General features: G+C 47.5%; 1 protein-coding gene across 4 annotated transcripts in view; it reads right to left on the bottom strand.

The window, feature by feature from the left end:
* Nucleotides 1-439: 439 nt before the first annotated feature.
* SLC49A3 (solute carrier family 49 member 3) overlaps nucleotides 440-19,825 on the bottom strand; it is a 35,430-nt gene continuing 16,044 nt past the window's right edge. The window contains exons 4-10 of one of the 4 annotated variants that reach the window (XM_005308973.5): nucleotides 18,650-18,726; nucleotides 18,406-18,543; nucleotides 18,053-18,169; nucleotides 16,473-16,625; nucleotides 12,994-13,151; nucleotides 11,121-11,233; nucleotides 440-973 (exon numbers count right to left, since the gene is read on the bottom strand). In XM_005308973.5, the coding sequence (XP_005309030.1) occupies nucleotides 822-973; nucleotides 11,121-11,233; nucleotides 12,994-13,151; nucleotides 16,473-16,625; nucleotides 18,053-18,169; nucleotides 18,406-18,543; nucleotides 18,650-18,726 (908 nt within the window). In that variant the 3' untranslated portion in view covers nucleotides 440-821. Of the gene's footprint in view, nucleotides 974-3,516; nucleotides 5,394-8,515; nucleotides 8,613-8,721; nucleotides 11,019-11,120; nucleotides 11,234-12,993; nucleotides 13,152-16,472; nucleotides 16,626-18,052; nucleotides 18,170-18,405; nucleotides 18,544-18,649; nucleotides 18,727-19,825 lie in introns of those variants that run through there. The other 3 variants (XM_065549787.1, XM_042859144.2, XM_024110774.3) reach the window with 3 other exon arrangements.

Below are 19,825 nucleotides of genomic sequence, written 5' to 3'. Positions count from 1 at the left end.
CGTAACCTGCGCTGGCTCTTAATCTCTCCTTCGGGGGGGGTCATTTCTCCTTTACATTTGGTGCTTAAATATCAGGGCTTCCCCTCGCATGTCTACAGGTAAAGATGCTGCAGGTGATTTTTAGAAGCGTGTGCTGTGCCCACCATGAGGGCTTACAGAACATTGAAGAAACCAGCAGCAGGCAAAGATAAAACCCACCTGCCCAGTTTTTACCACCCCCATCCCTTGAAAAAAGGTCACCCCAGCCATCAGAATTGCCATACTGATCAGAACCGTGGTCCTTCGAGGCCAGTGTTCTGTCTCTAGCAGTGGGCAGCACCAGATGCACCAGATACCTCAGAGGAAGATGCAGGGTAGGTACGGACAAACTCCCCCCCCCCCCCCCCCCCCCGCCGGATTATCTCACCCCAACCTCTAGTACTTAAAAAATGGCCTTAACTCCTGAAACATGAGGTTTATCTCCATTGCAATACTTCAGCATTACTGTTGCAACTGAATATTCTTATCTCTGTAGCTGTCCAATCTGTCTTTGGTTCTTTTAATCACTTTAGCAAGATCCAAATAGCACAAATACCTCTCCCTTGAATCTTGTCCTAAAAGTCCAGCTCGGGCTCTGGTGGAGAACCGCAAGACCAGACAACGTTCCAGCCCCTCTGTCATCAAACTTGGAGTAGCACTTGTATTGTGCTAGCACCTATAAGATCCATACCAGGCTCAGGGCCCCAGCGTGCGAGCTGAATGCACAGGTGTGACGGGCCTTTTCCCACAGAGATTAGTCCGTTTTCCCCAGCGTGCTAGTGTACAGTTGTAAATAAGACATTTTAGGCTTCAGGAGCTGTTGCTTCAGTTCCAATTTTGTTGATTGAGGCGGCATTCGATGCTTCGGCACGGAGTCTCTTGTAGTCGGTGTGGAAGAAGATGACATAGAAGCAGGCTACAACACTGCATGCTCCAGCCATCACCAGTGTGGGAACTATATACAAAGAAATAACCACATTAGAAAGTGAATGCCCACTTCAAACTCTTTCTGCTCTGGATCTAGGTGGTGGTTTTCCAGAAGAGATGCAGAATCAAGTCCTCAACTATATCCTCTAAAATCCTATGACACCAACAATATAGGAATGCTAAGTCACATATCTTGCTCCAATTTACAAGTGGGTAAGATTCTCCCTCCCATTTTCAGAAAGTCTTCACCTCCCCTGTCAACACTGTTGATACAGAAAGGTTTGTGCCTTCCACCCCAGAGACAGCTGCATTTCAGTAGTGGGTGAGTCATCCATACACACACACAATACAGTGCTTTGCGATTCTTCTGGATGTTGGCATATAATACACCATATTAAGGTGCTCTCCCTTCTAATTGGGACCTTCATAATTCTACCTCCCATGTATAGGGTCTGTACTATGTGAGAGCCTTCCAGTATAACTGTCTTTCCACAAGGTGCGCATAGCATATTTTACAATGGGGAAAGCCTGGAAAATGTTCAAAATGCAATAGCCACATTTCAGATGATTTTAAAACCTTGGACTGGATCCTCAACAACTCCCTGTTCTTATAACTCTTTTTTTAAGGTAATTTCCTAGTTCATTTTTAAGACGTAAAACATTCTATGCTGTGTGTAACATCCCCATCATGAGGGTAATTAACCATTGGAACAACCTTCACCAAAGCCTTGACGTTTCGTTTGTGAAATCTGACAATATCCAATGCCTAATTCCCTTCCATTTGGAAATGCATAACTTTTAAGATGGGGTGTTAAGATGTGGACCTAGCATATGCCTCCATCATTTCATGCCTTGCTCTGGAAGCATCACATGGGGAAGGTGCTAGTCAACTCCTGTACTGTATGAAGGGGCGGGGGGTGGACAACCGGGGTGAGGCATGATTCTTCCGACCACCACCAGGACCCAGCACTTGGTGCCAGTAACCCTACTTCCTCTCTCCCTAGGATAACTGCTTTCTTCTGTTACCTGCTAAAGCAATACGTTTGGTAGTTCCAGCAGCAGAATTTTGTGCTGAAGATTCCGGGGTCCAACTCTGCTCTCAGATTCAAGAGACTCCTGCGATCGGCTAGTCTGACTTCCTGCTGCCATAGAACTTCCACAAAATGATGAAGCTACTCGAGCGGAGCTTTTAGAAAAACATCCCATCTTGATTCAAAAATTGCCAGTGAGAGAGAATCCACCATGACCCTCAGTAAGTTATTCCAGTGGTTATTTACCCTCCTGATGGGGCTGTTAGTGTGTGTTACAATCATGACTGGTGTGGAGAAAGTAAATAAGGAAGTGCTATTTACTCCTTCTCATAACACAAGAACTAGGGGTTACCAAATGAAATTAATAGGCAGCAGGTTTCAGACAAACAAAAGGAAGTATTTCTTCACACAACGCACAGTCAACCTGTGGAACTCTTTGCCAGAGGATGTTGTGAAGGCCAAGACTATATCAGGGTTCAAAAAAGAACTACATAACTTAATGGAGGATAGGTCCATCAATGGCTATTAGCCAGGATGGGCAGGAATGCAAAACTGCTGCACTTCGTAGAATGTTTACTTTTTAAAAATAAATTAGGAAATTGCATTAGAAAAACTGTTATAAGAGAGGAGTTGATTAGGGTGCGTTTAAAGCACTAAAAAATTAGGAAATGCCAGAATCAAGATTGCCTGTGAAACCTTAATTCTGCCCCTTGTGAGTATGCATTATGATAGTCTAATTACATGATCACACTTTTTCCCACAGGACCCCTGCCTCATTCAGTGCACAGGATGGATACCCAATGGGCAGAATTAAGGTTACACAGGCAATTAAATCTAGCGTTCCCCACCTTTGGCCTGCTTGACTTTGCAACCCAAACACTCCTTTAATGCAGTTTGTTCTATAACACAAAGGGACAGTTTGCTGGCATATACAGGCCAACTATACTTTCAGCTAAATGCACTTTGTAGCTATCAGCCGTATGCCCAACTTTCACCTCAGGAAGGCGATGCTGGGATGCAAGAACAAAATCTATTCATTTGTCAGTTGGCAGCCATTTTGAGGAAGACTAGAGCTAGCTTGTGCCCTGGCACACTGGTGAAAAACTAGAGGAATTCCAAAGGGATTCATCTGTCTGTACAGCAATGGATTAGAGAGCAGAGGGGCACAATGCAAGGAATGAAAAATACCCAGTGCACAGCCGGAGGGCACTCTGGAACGGTTCCTACCTCCATCACAGCCAAACCAGTTTTCATTGAGACATAACTGCCCATTATGCTGAATATAGCACGTGTCAAGGAATGGTGTGTGTAGAAAAACTGTATCTCACCGCAGAAAAACCTGGGCATATGCATTGTTTCTAACTGATCACAAGAGACATAGCTCAGGGTGCACATGCAATCATCTCTTTGGGATCTCCTGACCAGCTCGGCCCCCACCCCACAAAAATGACCATTAAATACGCTGTCTAAAATTGATTGGCCCTGGAAACAAAATGACCGTATTGCCCTTAGGAGGCTGCCACACTGAGCAAATACTTACCTGCTTTTTCTGCAGCTCCTCCCACCTGTATAAAAGCTCTAGGATCGATTGGGCTCAGGCGTTCTCAGCATGAAATCTCCCTTTGCTCTAACATGAATGGACTGATACATTGCAGGGCAGAGATGGAACAGCACCGACTCTTTTACTGGGCGCATTAGATTTGAGGAGACGCCATTCACTTGTGAACAAAAGACCCGGATGATTTTGTCGTCTGCTCTGGGGTTAACACTAGTTTGTGTCATCGCTGTAGGACTGCTGGCAGGTCCAGTATCTGCTTCAGGTTTTCCTTCTCCCGGCCTGTCTACTTCTAGCTGGTGAGGGACACTAGGGTCCCACATGTTTCTTTATGAAGTGGTCATGACAAGTCATGCAGCTGCAGCACTGGGGGATGTGGAGTTTATCTAGCCTAGTAGATTCTGAAGACCGAGTTAGTGGCACACTGGGAACAGCATCAGCAAAAGGGGTTGCAGGGTTAAGGTTTCATAGACCCGGGTTCCCTAAGCTGCTCTGCAGCTCCTAATCGAGCTCACCCTACATTGCAGCACGGCAGACTGCACCGCCATCGCTCTTCTTCCCAGGAAGCTCCCTCAGCTACTGTTGCTAAGGGCATGGCTACACTTGCGAGTTAGAGCACATTAAAGCGGCCCTGTGTGCTCTAACTCACGACCCGACCACACTGGCAAGGCACGTAGAGCGCTCTGACTCTGTGGCTACAGCGCTCCTGGTAATCCACCTCGGCGAGAGGCATAACACTTCGTGCGCCCTGGCTGGAGCGCCACGGTGTCAGTGTGGACGCCCTCCTCTGTTAATGCGCTCTGATCGGCCTCCAGAAGTGTCCCACAATTCCTGTTCTTGCCACTCTGGTCATCACTTTGAACTCTACTGCCCTGCCCTCAAGTGACCAACCGTCAGACCCATCCTTTAAATTCTCTGGGAATTTTGAAAATCCCCTTCCTGTTTGCTCAGCCAGGCGTGGAGTGCTCTCAGCGCATCTTTCCAGGTGACCATGCCTCCACGCGCCTGGTGATCCCCAGTATGGAGCAATGGCGAGGTGCTGGACCTCATCAGTGTTTGGAGGGAGGAAGCTGTCCAGTCCCAGCTGCGCTCCAGCCGTAGGAATTACGATACCTTTGGGCAGATATCAAGGGACATGATGGAAAGGGGAGCACTGCAGTGCAGGGTTAAAGTGAAGGAGCTGCGGAATGCCTACCGCAAAGCCCGTGAGGCAAATAGCCGCTCTGGTGCTGTCCCCACGGCCTGCCATTTCTACAAAGAGCTGGACACAAAACTGGGGGACGACCCCACCTCCACTCTGAGTACCACCATGGACACTTCAGAGCCCAGTTCAACAAGGCAGGAGGAGGAGGAGGAAAGCGGGAGTGAGGGTGCTGAGGAGAAGGAAGACACCCCTGCATCCCTAGATGCATGCAGCCAGGAGGAAGGTAACCAGTCGCAGTGGCCGGTGCTTGGGGAAGGACAAACACCAGAGAACGTGCCCAGTAAGCGGCTTTTATTTTGGGAAGGAAGTTATTCGGTGCGGGCTCTTGGGGCGAGCAGGGTTAGGGCTGCATGATGCCTAGATGCGGAATAGGGCGTTGATGTGCTCTCACATCGCGGTAATCGGCCTCAGCGATCTCTTCAAAGGTCTCAGCCAGAACCTGGGCAATGCGCTTGCGCAGGTTCCTTGGGAGAGCCACTGTGCTCCTTATCCCAGTCAGGCTAACATGTCCGCGCCACTGTGCCGTGAGGGGCGGGGGGACCATTGCTGCACGCAGGCAAGCTGTATGTGGGCCAGGGCGGAAGCCGCATTGTAGTAGAAGACCCTCCCTTGCTTCCCAGGTCACCCTCAGCAGCGAGATATCTTCCAGGACCAAGTTCTGTGGAAAATGTGGGGACAGTGTTGAGTATAGGGGCCCCCTGCAGCTGTTGGCTCTCCCCATGGCACAGGACCCCAGAGGACAGTACGGCCCTGAAACAATCAGTCCCCCTTGCCCCTGTGCTTACTCACCATTTTGGGGCTCCGGTGGGTTATGTGCGCTCGCTTTGGGACAGGCAAATTCTGCTATTGTGTAGACTGTGCTTGTCTTTAAGTATGGGCAAATCATTGCTCTGTCTGGTGGGAACAATGCTGCCTCTGTTAAGTGTTGCATTTTGCCTTTACAGATGCAACCTTGAGATCCTTGTTATCAACGGCCGAAAGGCTGCAAAGAATTAGGAAGAGGCCACGTAGAAGCAAAGAGGACCTGCTGCATGAAGTAATGTAGCAGTCACTTAACGGGAATCTAAAAGTGCAGAGTGGTGGGAGAGTGAAAGGAGGATCCGCCAGCAGAATGCGGAGCGCCGGCACAAAAGCACGGAGCTCTGGCAGCAAAGCACAGATAAGCTGATAAGCAGCATGGAGCGCCAAGCGGACTTGATCGAGGCGCTTGTAGCCATGCAAGCGGAGCACTACCGCGCCCGCCCCGCCCTGCAGCCCTTAACTCTTTCCCTTGTGTCCCCATGTCACTGCCAACCCACTTTCCCCAACATCCGGGTTCTTATCGCCACCAGCTGCCTCCAACACCTGTAGCTTCACCACCCAGCCCTGAAAACTACGACCCTTACCCCCTGCACTCAACCCCCATCACCATGCATTTTAGCCAGCCTGAAGTGCAACACTCATTGCATGGCACTCCAGACAGGAAGGCTGAGTATGATAACAGGACATATGCACATCTGTGATTGTCCCGTTCCCCACCCCGCCCCCTTGCCCTTTCTGTTTCCCAAGCAGTCGTGTTCCTTTTCAATAAATGGATTTTTTGGCTTTGCAAACATTCTTTATTATTGCATAAACTAAAAGATACCTTAGCCCAGGAAAGCAACAGGCACTGCAAGTCAGTGTAGCAAACAGAGATTCCTACTCACATTGGAACCACTGCACTTCACTCCCGTGCAGGGCACCAAACATTACTGGTGGCTTTCAGCCTCAAATTGCTCCCTCAAGGCATCCCTAATCCTTGCTGCCCCGCGCTGGGCCCCTCTAATAGCCCTGCTCTCTGGCTGTTCAAATTCAGCCTCCAGGTGTTGAACCCCCGAGTTCCATGCCTGAGTGAAGCTTTCACCCTTCCCTTCACAAATGTTATGGAGGGCACAGCACGCGGATATAACCATGGGAATGCTGTTATCGGCCAGCGGCCCTTTAAACGGCCAAAGGCACACTCCACAGTCATTCTGCACCGACTCAGCCTGTTGTTGAACCGCTCCTTGCTGCTGTCAAGGCTCCCTGTGTAGGGTTTCATGAGCCACGGCATTAAAGGGTAAGTGGGGTCTCCAAGGATCACAATGGGCATTTCGACTTCCCCTATGGTGATCTTCTGGTCTGGGGAAAAAGTCCTGGCTTGCAGCTTCCTGAACAGGCCAGTGTTCCGAAAGATGCGTGCGGCATGCACCTTTCCAGACCAGCCTGCGTTAATGTCAATGAAACGCTTGTCAGTGATCCACAAGCGCCTGGAGAACCATAGAGAAATACCCCTTCTGATTTATGTACTCAGAGGCTAGGTGGGCTGGTGCCAGAATTGGAATATGCGTCCCATCTATCGCCCCTCCACAGTTAGGGAAACCCATTTGTGCAAAGCCATCCACAATGTCACGCACGTTGCCCAGAGTCACGGTTCTTCTGAGCAGGATGCGATTAATAGCCCTGCACACTTGCATCAACACAATTCCAACGGTCGACTTTCCCACTCCAAACTGGTTAGCGACCGATCGGTAGCTGTCTGGAGTTGCCAGCTTCCAGATTTCAATAGCCAACCGCTTCTCCACCATCAGGGCAGCTCTCAATCTCGTGTCCTTGCGCCACAGGGTGAGGGCGAGCTCATCAGACAGTCCCATGAAAGTGGCTTTTCTCATCCGAAAGTTCTGCAGCCACTGCTAATCATCCCAGACTTGCAGGACGATGTGATCCCACCACTCAGTGCTTGTTTCCCAAGCCCGAAAGCAGCGTTCCATGGTGGTGAGCATGTCCGTGAATGCCACAAGCAATCTCGTGTCGTATGCGTTACTCGAGTCGATATCCTCGTCGGAGTCCTCACTGTCAGTTTGGATCTTAAGGAGTAACTCGACTGCCAAATGTGACGTGCTGGCGAGACTCATTGGCATATTTCTCAGCACTTCGGGATCCATTCCCGCAGACCGAAAGGGAAGACACAGCGCGCAGCACAAAATGTTGAAAGATGGCGCCAAATGTGGACGGAAGCACAGGGATTGCTGGGATGTGAACCGATGCATCATGGGGCGTTGGGACAGGACCCAGAATGCTCCACACCTCCTGCCCCCGTCCCACAAGCCACAGCGCCAGAATGGGAAGAGGTGCTCTGTGGGATAGCTGCCCATAATGCACCGCTCCCAGTGCCGCTGCAAGTGCCAGAAATGTGGCCACGCCAGTGCGCTGTCAGCTGTCAGTGTGGACAGACTGCAGCGCTTTCCCTACTGCGCTCTGCGAAGGCGGGTTTAACTCACAGCGCTCTACATCTGCAAGTGTAGCCATGCCCTAATAGCATGACAAGCTAGCTCCTGCTCTGATGGCCCATGGTCAGCCCATCTCGTCCCCTTGCCACTCCTCACTCCACTAGTCCAGCTTCCCTGTTCCCCCACCCCCGGAACTTCATCCCTCACCACTAGTTTGTTCCCCTTTCCTGATTGTTATGAATTCTGGAACAAAGGGGTCAATCTTTAAATGCATTCTTTTGGGAGTCTGCAAAGTGACTGAATACAGTGTCAGAAGCTGGGGATGAGTCACAGGGGATGGATCACTTGATGATTACCTGTTCTGGCATTGGCCACTGTCAGAAGACCGGATACTGGGCTAGATGGACATTTGTCGGACCCAGTATGGCCATTCTTATGTTCAGTAATTGGCTTGAACATAACCAGAGCTTCTCTCCCCCCCTGACTCCATTCTGGAGTGTCCAGATCTCATGAACGTCTTATTTTTACTAGCTCAGTCAGAAACAAACCTGCATTTTTGGAAATCTGAAGTTGAATCTGGGTGCTAATCCAAATGGAAGGTAGGGATGGTCACCCATCTCTCCATTACATACAGTGCAGAGCTGTTTTAACTGCAAAGATTAAAAAGGACAAGGGAACTCTGAGCTGGTAGAAAATTTCCACATGAAGTTGTTCCAAAAATAGCCTTTTTTAAAAAGAAGTTCCATGAAAATGTGATGACTTTTTTTTTTAACGTTTTTAATTAAATTGCCAAAATTTCAAGTTTTGGAGTAATTGAAATTTCAGTAAATCAACAGTTAAACATCAATAAGACAAACGGGGTCTGTTCTGAACCTTGCCAAATGAAAAGAGCTTCAGAATTTCTCCATCATGTTTATATTTCAGTCAGCTCTAGTCCAAACTATTTAGGTAGACTGGAGATTCACTGGAGGTGACATCTGCCTTGCTCAGATGCTTTCACCAGTACCATTGCTGCAGTGAACAAGTGGGCAGTTACTGCTTGGTCTTGCATAAGTAGCCATTAGCCTTGAGACTGGCATGTTTATGTTCTGCTCTGCATCCAAACAAGGCAACGTCTAAAGCTTTCTAAACTTTAGCAGATTAAAGGTATGTTGACGCTGCAGTAAAACAAGTGTTAACTTCTGTTAGCTGACTCAGGTTCAAATAGAAATGAAGGCACAGCAACTAGGTTTTAGCTTGGGTTAGCACATCAAGTTAAAGCCTACAGGGTTGGATGCAAGCTACTAACCCAAAGCAAGAGCCAAATTGCCATGTCTTCGCTGTGATTTTACTTGATGTGCTTCCTTGGGCGACTCTTGCTCCGTTTACCTGTCTTTACCTGGGGCGATATCACCTGTTGTGCCATATTTCAGTGGTGGTGTGAAAATTCTTTGAACACAATGCACCATGTTCTGTTACACTTAATTAATGCTGGACACTGCCAGGGACTCGTCAGAACTGCAGTGTCATTTCAATGCTAAGTTGAGTGTTTTGTACTCATTGAATTGCAAGGGAAAGTTGCGTTGTATCTATCAGAAACAGTCCTCCTTTCTGCCAGCTAGTCAAGTGTCTGACTTTCACCCTCAGGTTAATTATTTAATTCCCCTCTGCCATAGAAAGGATCAATTGTAATATTTGCCTGTTCTCGCCTGCTCACATGTAAATGAGGTTTCAGAAAATCTCCACCGTGCTTCTACTCGGGAGAATGTGGAGGTGGATGCTATCCCTAGAGTCAGACCAGATGCAACTTTTAAACGGATTAAATGTTTAATAATTGATCCTTTTCACTGGACCAATTTTCCCTCCCTGACATCAGCAGCCGCAGTTTCTTCTATACTTTGGTCCATGAATTCAGCTTCCACCCTTTTGACGGGAAGTAGCAGGATATTTTGGCCTCACTCGACTGACAGGTAGTTTCATTAACTTAATGAAGTGGTTTTCAAACTTGGGAGTACACAAGCTTTTGTCAGGGAGTATGCAAGAAAAATCTTGTAATGGTGGACTTATCCCTTACAGACCTTCTCCCCCCCGCTATTTTCATAGGTATATTATGACTCTATCTTAGATAGGGGTACGCGTAGACTGTATTATTTGGAAGGGGGGGTTGAAAACCACTGCATTACAGAATTTTCAGGCCATTGCTATAGCTGATCACTGATGGATCCTGGAGATGTTCACAATGGCTGGGAATTCAGGGGTGGGCTGTGTTAAAGCAGTAGCCAGCATGCGATTTGCTTTCAGAACTCTTGACACTCCTTTCCGAATCAGACCAATGAAGACACACTGACCAGTGCTCTCAGGATCAGCCAGGGTGTCTTGGCAAATCAGAAAGTCTGGCAACCTGTTGGTAGTGCTACTTGTACAGAATTAGAGTATCGCTGTTCCTTGCACGTTGGTCCTTTGGGCCCCTGGGGAAGCAGCACTTGCTGGAGCACAGGACCCTATCAATTGTATTGACCGTTTCTAGTTCAAGGTAACCAATCTCAAGGAAGTCAGTGGGAACGGGATCCTCAGCCATTTGGCAGTCACGCTACGTATTTAGCTGCCTTCATTTGCACTCAAGGACTGAACTCTAGGCATGCATTGCATTGCTCACAGTATCCCCAGTGCTGCCTCCATTGCTGTCCCCCCGACTCTACTATGTTACGGCTGTGTTGTAGTGCCCGGTTTTGTAGTGCCTGGTCTTGCTGCCTTGTCAAGTTGTGCAACTGCATCATTCTGCTGGAGATCCCGTGAAACATGCGGTGTTTGGAGACATGCACACACTGCAAGCCAGTTACATTAAGCTCCAAAAAGGGGTCAGGCTTCTCCAGGGTGGGTGGAAGGGAACCTTTTAAACTGGATTATTTAGCAGCGTTATTGGCATCCGAGGTGGCTTTTCATTCCACCCTCCCACCCGTAAAGTGCTGTCAAAGCACCAACAGGTGGGGTGTGAGGAATAGCTGCTGGCTCCCAGTCGGCCAGCACAGCGTCAGCCCAAGGGATGGTAATGAAGCACATTCCACCAGGAATCCGTTCTGTGGTACAGTAAAGAACTCTGGTCATAGACTGTGTGGGGATAGGATAGGACACCCCTCAGTTATACACATCAATATGTTTTAAGAAAAGGGGGCACTTACCTGTCCAGTCTAATGCTCCACCTTCCTCAATGTCACAGGTGGAGAATGGAGCTGAGGAAATCTGCACCGTGAGGGCTTGCAATAGCAGCATTAAGATCACTCCTTGGATCTGACTGCACAGAGAAAAACCATCATTGAGCTAATCTCCTAGTCTGGATTCATCAGTCCCATAGCCAAACCAGGGCCACCCCTCGGACAGATGGAGATTCTCCTTGCACAGCTAGCTTCTCATCTGTAAGCGGGGACGGGGACTTTACGATTAATTCTCCAAGGGCCTTTTATCCTCTTGTCTTGTATGATGTAGATACGCTACCCAAAGGCAGTTACTAGGTTAAGCCTTTGTTTCGTGTGTAGACAAGAATACAACTAACAAACATCCAGTAATGTAGCACTTTTGAAAATTGTATACACAGATGTACACTAGGCAGCGACCACGAGCACTTAACCAAGCACACAAGCCTACGCGAATGGCAGTGCTTCTGGTGTGTGGAGGATTGCATCCCAGAGATGTGCACTAGAGTACGAATAACAGGATGCTACGGCTACCACCACACTGCCTATCAAACCACACCCTTTTGGACTGTTCAGAGTGATGGCTTGGCCAGTGGTAGAGCCTTAAAATTCTCTTCCTCGCTGCTCCAATTAGCAGAAAAAACCTTGCTGCCACCCTGCTTATCTTGGAGTGGGGCCATAACAAACCACACGACCAATCAAACCAAGAAACCAATTGTGACAAGGTCTGGTAATCCCTGCTTTAGACTCTGCACGGTGCTCAGTGTTTATTGTTTTCCTGAATCTTTCTCCTGGCCCCTGAGCCAGTGCACCCCTGGTTAGAGCACAGAGCAGTAATGTCAGAATCTCCATTGTAAATTCAGCACTACTGCATCCCGTTAAAGGAGAACCTATCTCTAAAGCACGTTGCCCAAGGCACAGCCAGGCGACTGTTGAAGGAAGTGTTCCAATCCCATTAGCTGAGCGAACAGGTATCTAAGCCAGTGGAAGACCAAGTGTGATTGACCTGCGACAGATGCTACCATCCTTCTGTCTGTCCCAGAGGAGCATTTTGACCAAATCTGGGCCAGTGGGAGAGCAGTATGCAACATCGTCTATGCTTCACCTTGAAGTTCTCCCCACTGCTTAGGGACCTTCTGTTTTTTTTTTGCTGGGGACATAGGTTTTCATAGCTCCATAGATTTCAAGGCCAGAAGTGGTTGTCTAGTCTGACCTCCCGCATGACAGGCCAGAGAATTTCCCCGAAATAATTCCTAGAGCAGAGTTTTTTAAAAGAACATACAGTCCTGATTTTAAAAGGGCCAGTGATGGAGAATCTACCACAACCCTTGGTAAATTGTTCCAAACTGTTACAAATGTCGGACATATTTCCAGTCTGAATTTGTCTAGCTTCCAGTTCCAGCCATTGGGTCGTGTTAGGCCTTTCCCTGCTAGACGGAGAGAGGTATAACATGATCCAGTGGCTGGAAGCTGAAGCATGGGGCAGCATGGTCTCGACAGGTTTCAAAGCTAGCTGTTAAGAGAGGCTGTCTCCCAACGTCACACAGAGCGGGATAGATCCTGGGCTCCTATTTGACTTTCTCTTGGTCCCCTCCCATACACCAATCCCACAGCTCTCTTTACGTCTAGCTAGTTTTCTTTTGCAGCGACTCCTCTGAATAGCTCCCTCCGGCAACATGAAACGATCACTGTCAGCTGTACAGCATCACCCAGCATTCACAGGGCGGCTGCTATCCTTTTACCTTCCCCCTCAGCCCACGTACTGACAGCTGGAGGCTACCAGCACTGACGTCACTCATTGCCGTAGGTAACGGAGGTAGAAGAAACATAGCGCTCCGCTGAGTCTGACTTGGCGACTTACCTTGAAACAAAAATGAGGCCTGTGGATGTTCCCTCTCCCACCGGGTAGGAGCATTCTACCGCTAGCTCCATAGCAACAGGGTAGATAGAAAATCCAAAGAACCCAAACAGCGAGCTGATCAGAGCCAGTGGAAAGGCCTGGTTCCTGAACTGAGACATCTGCAGGGAGAGAGAGAGAGTGGCCAGGCGTTACATCGGCACAGCAACCTGGCAAGTCTGCGGGGTGCTTCGAGTCGACGTCAGGCAGTCCTCAATATGAAGTCCGCGGTATTTACCATTGCGGTTGGAGGCCTCCCCACCTTCTGTAAAGCTCTCAAGTGTGGCCTATTTGCATGGAACTGCGAGTTAGGGGATGGAGACGTTCGTTTTCTTGTATGCTTGACCCCAGCAACTCCTATTGACTTCAGTGGGACTGGGGCAGGTGTGTGTGTGGAGGGTGGGGGGCGCGGAAATCAGCACTTTGGAAAGCCAGGCTTTTGTTTCATGCAGAGGTAATGCCCCAACGGGGGCTCAGTTTGGCCTCCAGAGAGGTGGGAGCTCAGAAAACTCCCAGTGTTTAAGTTCAGTTTCTTTATGTCTGTGTCCCTGGGGCATTTGCAAAACCCCCAAACCAATTGCATTGACTGCCCTGATGAATTCAGCGTGGACCAAGCTCACCCTGGGTCAGAGCTAGTGGTGAAAAGCAGAGCCCAGTCCAGCCCGGGAAAGAAGAGCTAAACTGGTAAGTCAGGCGGTTCCAGGGGCGAGGGCCTTCTCTCCTCTCTGCACAGTTGGTCCTGACACGTCTCATTTCTCTCCAGAGGCTACTTGAGACAGTGCTGTGCAGCGTTTTCTGAGGCAGAGAAGGACACTAGGTGAGCTCTTTGGCATGTCTGTAGCCAGAATGCTCCACACACATGGCCTGTCCTCCCCACCAAGACATGCTGATTTATAAGCACGGGGCAGACAGGGACCTGCCAAGACTCTGCGTCTGCAATATCCATGTTCAAAACTGTCAAAGTACCCAAGGGATTTGGATGGCAATATTTTAACAGGAGTATCTGTATTGTCACAGCATCAGTCTTGGGCCAGGGCCCCACTGGGCGAGGTGCTGTACAAACACGTGGCAAAAAGACCTAACCCTCTCCCTGCTCAATATTTTAGTACAATATTAGGAAGTGGTTTTTTGTTTCTTCTGGATCAGCATCACTTCCGTTCTGTATCTATCCAGTAGAACCCCTCCGGAATGGAAGTTGTTCGTAACTCTGAGCAAAATCTTATGGCTGTTGTTTCAAAAGTTGACAACTGAACAGTGACTCAACACAGCTCTGAAACTTTACCATGCAGAAGAAAAATGCTACTTTCCCTTTATTTTATTTTTAGTAGTTTACGTTTAACACAGTATCTGCCTATTTTTCTTTTGGTCTCTGCTGCTGCCTGATTACGCGCTTCTGGTTCCAAACAGGGTGTGGGGTTGACTGGTCACTTTGTTCGTAACTCTGAGGTTCTACTGCCTTAGTGCAGATGGAGGCTGTGCTCATCACCTCCTCAGGGAAGGAGGGATCCGCCTGTGGAGACGGCATGAACTGAGAGATCCAGGGTCTAATGCAGCTTGCCCACAGACATCTTGTCCTACGTCGGGTGAGTCACTGTGCCTTTCTTTCCTGCTCTTTACAGTGGGGTGCTAACGGTACTCGACTCACAGGCCTATCGTGAGGCATATTTCAGTCATGTTTGTGGAGCCTGTTGAGATTTTAGAGACAGAAGATGCTATGGATCTAGTGCTCTAGTATCAGTCCATCGAGGAACGAAGAGCCTGCCACCTGCCATACCCACAAAAATGGCCGTCCTGTGGGCCTGACGCTTGCCACGTCTACTTTACAGTCCTGTGCTCGATTTCCCATGGAGCAGTCCCACATTTAGGAGGGTTTCGCTGTCTCCGGCAAACATTTCCATCATCTTTGTACGTATGGTCTTGTGCGCTACCTGGGATAAAAGCCATCAAGACTCATGTGTCAGGGCCTAAACTGATCTCTAGCTGAGTTCAGGAGATGACTTCTCCTAACCCTGGCCTCTATGGGATAGATGCATTACACGGGTTCCCTGCCTTCCTTGGTCATCTGGTACTGGCCACTGTCAGAGCCAACAAGCAGGATTAGGTGTTCAATTATACTTAGCAATTCGAATGCTTTATGCTCCCAAGGCACTGCCCCAATGTTAATTAATGCTCACAACGTTCCTGGGAATTAAATAAATTAACCCCATTGCTCCAGATTGAAAGAAGATGAGGCAACTGTTCCAAGGTTGCGCAGTGAGTTAGTGGCAGATGCTGGAAATGGTGTTCATTGAAATGCCCCAATCCACGGGGAACAATCCCTCAAGTTATACTGTAACAAAGAACCCCAAACCTCATAAACAGCATCATCGTCAGTGAAAGCAACCTAGTAGCAGATTCCGGTGGCACCTTAAAGACTAACAGATTGATTTGGGCATAAGCTTTCGTGGGTAAAAAAACTCACTTCTTCAGATGCATGGAGTGAAAATTACAGATGCAGGGATTATATAACACCACATGAAGAGAAGGGGGTTACCTCACAAGTGGAGAACCAGTGTTGACAGGGCCAATTCAATCAGGGTGGATGTAGTCCACTCCCAATAATAGATGAGGAGGTGTCAATTCCAGGAGAGGCAAAGCTGCTTCTGTAATGAGCCAGCCACTCCCAGTCCCTATTCAAGCCCAGATTAATGGTGTTACATTTGCAAATCTTTTAGTCTTTAAGGTGCCACCGGACTCCCTGTTGTTTTTGTGGATACAGACTAGCACGGCTAGTCTGTGATATTAGTAGCGGATTGAAGTCACAGTCTCTTCACAAAAGAATAAATGGACACAAATCTGACATCAGGAATCATAACGTTCAAAAACCAGTCAGAGAACAATTCAACCTCTCTGGTCACTCAGTAACAGACTTAAAGGTGGCAATCTTGCAACAGAAAAGCTTCAAAAACAGACTCCAACGAGAAACTGCTGAACTTGAATTAATATGCAAACTAGATACCATCAATTTAGGCTTGAATAGAGACTGGGAATGGCTGAGCCATTACACACATTGAATCTATTTCCCCATGTTAAGTATCCTCACATCTTCTTGTCAAACTGTCTGAAATGGGCCATCTTGATTATCTCTACAAAAGTTTTTTTTCCTCCTGCTGATAATTGCTCATCTTCATTAATTAGCCTCTTAGAGTTGGTATGGCAACTCCCACCTTTTTATGTTCTCTGTATGTATATATATCTCCTCACTATATGTTCCATTCTATACATCCCATGAAGTGGGCTGTAGCCCACGAAAGCTTATGCTCAAATAAATGTGTTAGTCTCTAAGGTGCCACAAGTACTCCTGTTCTTTTTTTTTGGAGTTACTGAATGTTTTATCAGACAGCTGAAGAAATGGGCTTTAATTTCATCTTCACAGACCAGATGAAGTGCGACGCAGAACTTACGACTGCAAATGCGATGCTGGCTAGCGCAGTCAGGCAGAAACAGACCTTGGTGGATTCTATAAATTTTCTGGTCTTGTCGACGTACAGTCCCAGAAGGAAAGCGCCAAGTAACCCAAACACCGTGAACAACGCACCATTCAGGCCTGCAAAGAACTACAGGGGAAGATAAATGAGTGTCTGAGAAACTAGAATTAGGAGGTGAGAGTTTGTTACATTACCGATATTTAACTACACGGACAGGTTTATGAACAGTAGGTTGTAGGCCACCATAGTCTATTTAACATGCTTTTCCATTGTAGCCATCACAATATTCAAAACCTCCCCAGGACACGCATTTAGAATAGCAAGCAATTGACCCGGGTGATGACGGTCCCAAAAGGTGTCCAGAGGAAGAGTTCAGATCCCATAGAGACGGGAGTGGTGTAAGACCATACGCAGATAAAAGCAGACTGGGTAAGTGCATCTATGCTGGTCATTTTAACATGGTATACATGGAACAGTGGAGCTGATTTTCCCCCAAAGCAAACAACTGTTACTCTTAAGCAGTTCCCATGTACCATTGCTTTCTAAGTGAATGTGGTAGGAGCCTCTTTAAGTGGTAGTCGTGTACCTCAAAGGGCAAAAACCCATTTTTGATATTACTGTGTTTTTAATAGAGAGCGACTTGAATGGCAAAGTTTCATGAATACAGAGAACCACGTGCAGTGGTACCCATGTGTGTGGTGTGCTCCTCAACCTTATCTCCCTTCGGATTTTCCTCATCTCATTCCTCTTGTGCTTTGTCGTGACTTGCCTAGCCATGCAGAACACCATTGTTTATTCCCCGTCTGGCCGCCTTAGCCAGCAGGGCCCAGTATGGCTTTCCATGCACAGCCTCCTGAACTTCCCTTTGAACACGCCTGGAATTGAGGGAGAAGAGTTCATAGCTCACATCCTCCTCCCGTTGCCCTGAGATCACCTACTGCAATGGAGGGAGCACGGATGAGTTTTGCTGTGACCATGCTGGGTTGGAGACTGCATGCCACACAAACTGATGCTGGAGACCAATGCAAGGCTGAGCCACAAGAGAGGGCCTTGGGGGAGATGTTTATTGGAGAGTATTAATGTAGCCGAGAGGTGACCACCTCTGCTTATGTGCATTTGGCTAAGGACACATACGGCAATGAAATAACCCAGTCCACCTTGCTTTGAGTTTCCAGTTCCCTCTCACCTCTGTCTAAGCCTCTGCCCCATATTTGCACATTGGGAGAGGTGCATAAGGGGCTGCATTTAGCTGCATTTAATGCCTATAAAATCTATTAAAAGCCTTTATTTTACCAAGTAAAATCCAGCAAGAGAAGAGTTTCATTCACAAATGGTGACCCAGCCAAGGATACAAATTAAACATCAGATAACATATCGTATTGAAAGACTGATGATGTACCAGACTAGTATGCTCGTTAGCATATCTCAAATACTGATAACCTAGTTTAGACAAGTGCACCGCATCAAGTGGCTTCATCTTGTTTTGATCACTGTAATTAGTGGAGGTTCATTTCAATTGTATAACAAATAATGCTCAAGATGCAAAAAGGCCTTACGTTTGAATATCCCCTTACACACAGGATCTGTTCCAGAAGAGCCGAAAAGCAGGTGAACATCCCAATCCCTGCTCCAAAACAGACCATCAGGATGACGTACGGTTTATTTCTCAGAAGCTGCAAAGTTCAGAACGTAGGTTTAAAAAAAATAGGTTCGAGTTACTTGGGCAGCAAATCTCAGCACCCGCCCACCTGCTGGCCTGCCCACAACAACAGGATTGCTGAGGGTGACAATGACACCACGCAGGCCAGGCACTTGGTCCTGCCTCGGCGTAGGGGGCTGGACTTGGTGATCTCTCCAGGATGCTATGTTTGATTCCGGGGTTTACCTCTCTGCACTGTAGGACACTTACCATTTTCAAGCCTTTGAAAAACGGCTGCGAGGTAGAATGAGTGGCGCTTGCTGATGGTGGAGTTGGAGGGACCTTGTCGTGAACACCAACTGTGGCTAGGATGCAGGCTGTAACTGCAGGGATGGCGTACAGTCCAAGCTATGAAACCCAAAGCAAAGACACGTAACCAGGTTGCCCGACTCCAATGCTACTGAATATATAAACCCAAATGACATTGCATACTAATTAATCAGCTTTCGCTTACCATCCGTGGTATATCTTTTTCTTCAGACACAAGTGTAGGGGACAGCAAGTTAGCGATAAGAATTCCCAAGGGATTAGCTAGATTGAAATAAACAAGACAATGTTTTCCTATACAAATTGAGAGAATGTTACACATTTACCAAAATGTCACGAGACATCCATTTCATAGCAGCCTCAGCTTAAATGAAGCCATGGCTGGGTGGGAGGGGGATCAGGAACAAGACATCTGTAAGGTTACATCTGGAGGGTAAAACTCACAAAAATACTTAAGTGTCTTAGCCTTTTCTGGAAATTTTACCTGGAATTCCACTAGGGACATAAGACTAGGCAGGATCTCCTGGGTCATTAAGTCCAGGCAATCCTGTCTTATCATCCTGTTTATAAATTTGTCAAGCTTTCCCTCTTCAAGCTAGTTGGGGTGTTTGGCCTTGCAGAACCTCACTCCTCTGATGGTTAGAAACCTCCTTCTAATTTCCAGCCTAAATGTATTCCCGGACACTTTACCGCCATTTGTTCTTGTGTTGCCTTCACTTTTTGATGTAATTGTTCCCCCCAAAGCATGGTAAAAACACATCCGTCCTCTTTTTGAATAATTCTTCATCCCTTCTCACCAAGTTGTCCCAGAAAATAGCTTATGGAAGGAACAAAAATGAAGATGGAACAACTCTAGTTGTCAGGCCCTGATGCTATGCAGGACAGACTCGCATATCCTTTGCCAAGTTCAAGTAAAATACAACATACCTCGTTACTAGCTGACCCACTTTCAAATGTACCGGTATATTACAACATAATGTCTCCGCGGTCGTTGCCACTAACTGAACATCTAATAGTTCTTTACACCGCTTGCACTTTCATCTCACTGTTGTAATGCAATTATCCAACTACACAGCTAGCAGATTTCAGAACCGGATCAGAGAGGGTTTTTCATTGCAAACTTGAACAATTTGTAGACTTCTATAAGCACCTTGCAGCTCAGCCAGACAATCCAGGCTACCTCTGATTCCGTTTCAGTTTTTCCCATGACGACAGTGGATTCTGTTTAGACTGGTTAATTAGGGCCACTGGGGAGCCAACAGAAATAGCAGGTGTTGGGCAAGCTATCTTGGACCATATTCTAGTGTGTTTGCACGACACATTTACTGTTCTCATACTTATCAGTAATGAACAATACCTAGAT

The sequence above is a fragment of the Chrysemys picta genome, chromosome 6 (genome assembly GCF_011386835.1).
Source record: "Chrysemys picta bellii isolate R12L10 chromosome 6, ASM1138683v2, whole genome shotgun sequence".
NCBI lineage: Eukaryota > Metazoa > Chordata > Testudines > Emydidae > Chrysemys > Chrysemys picta.
Note: the sequence above shows the minus strand (reverse complement) of the source record. Positions and strands in the feature narration are given on the sequence as shown.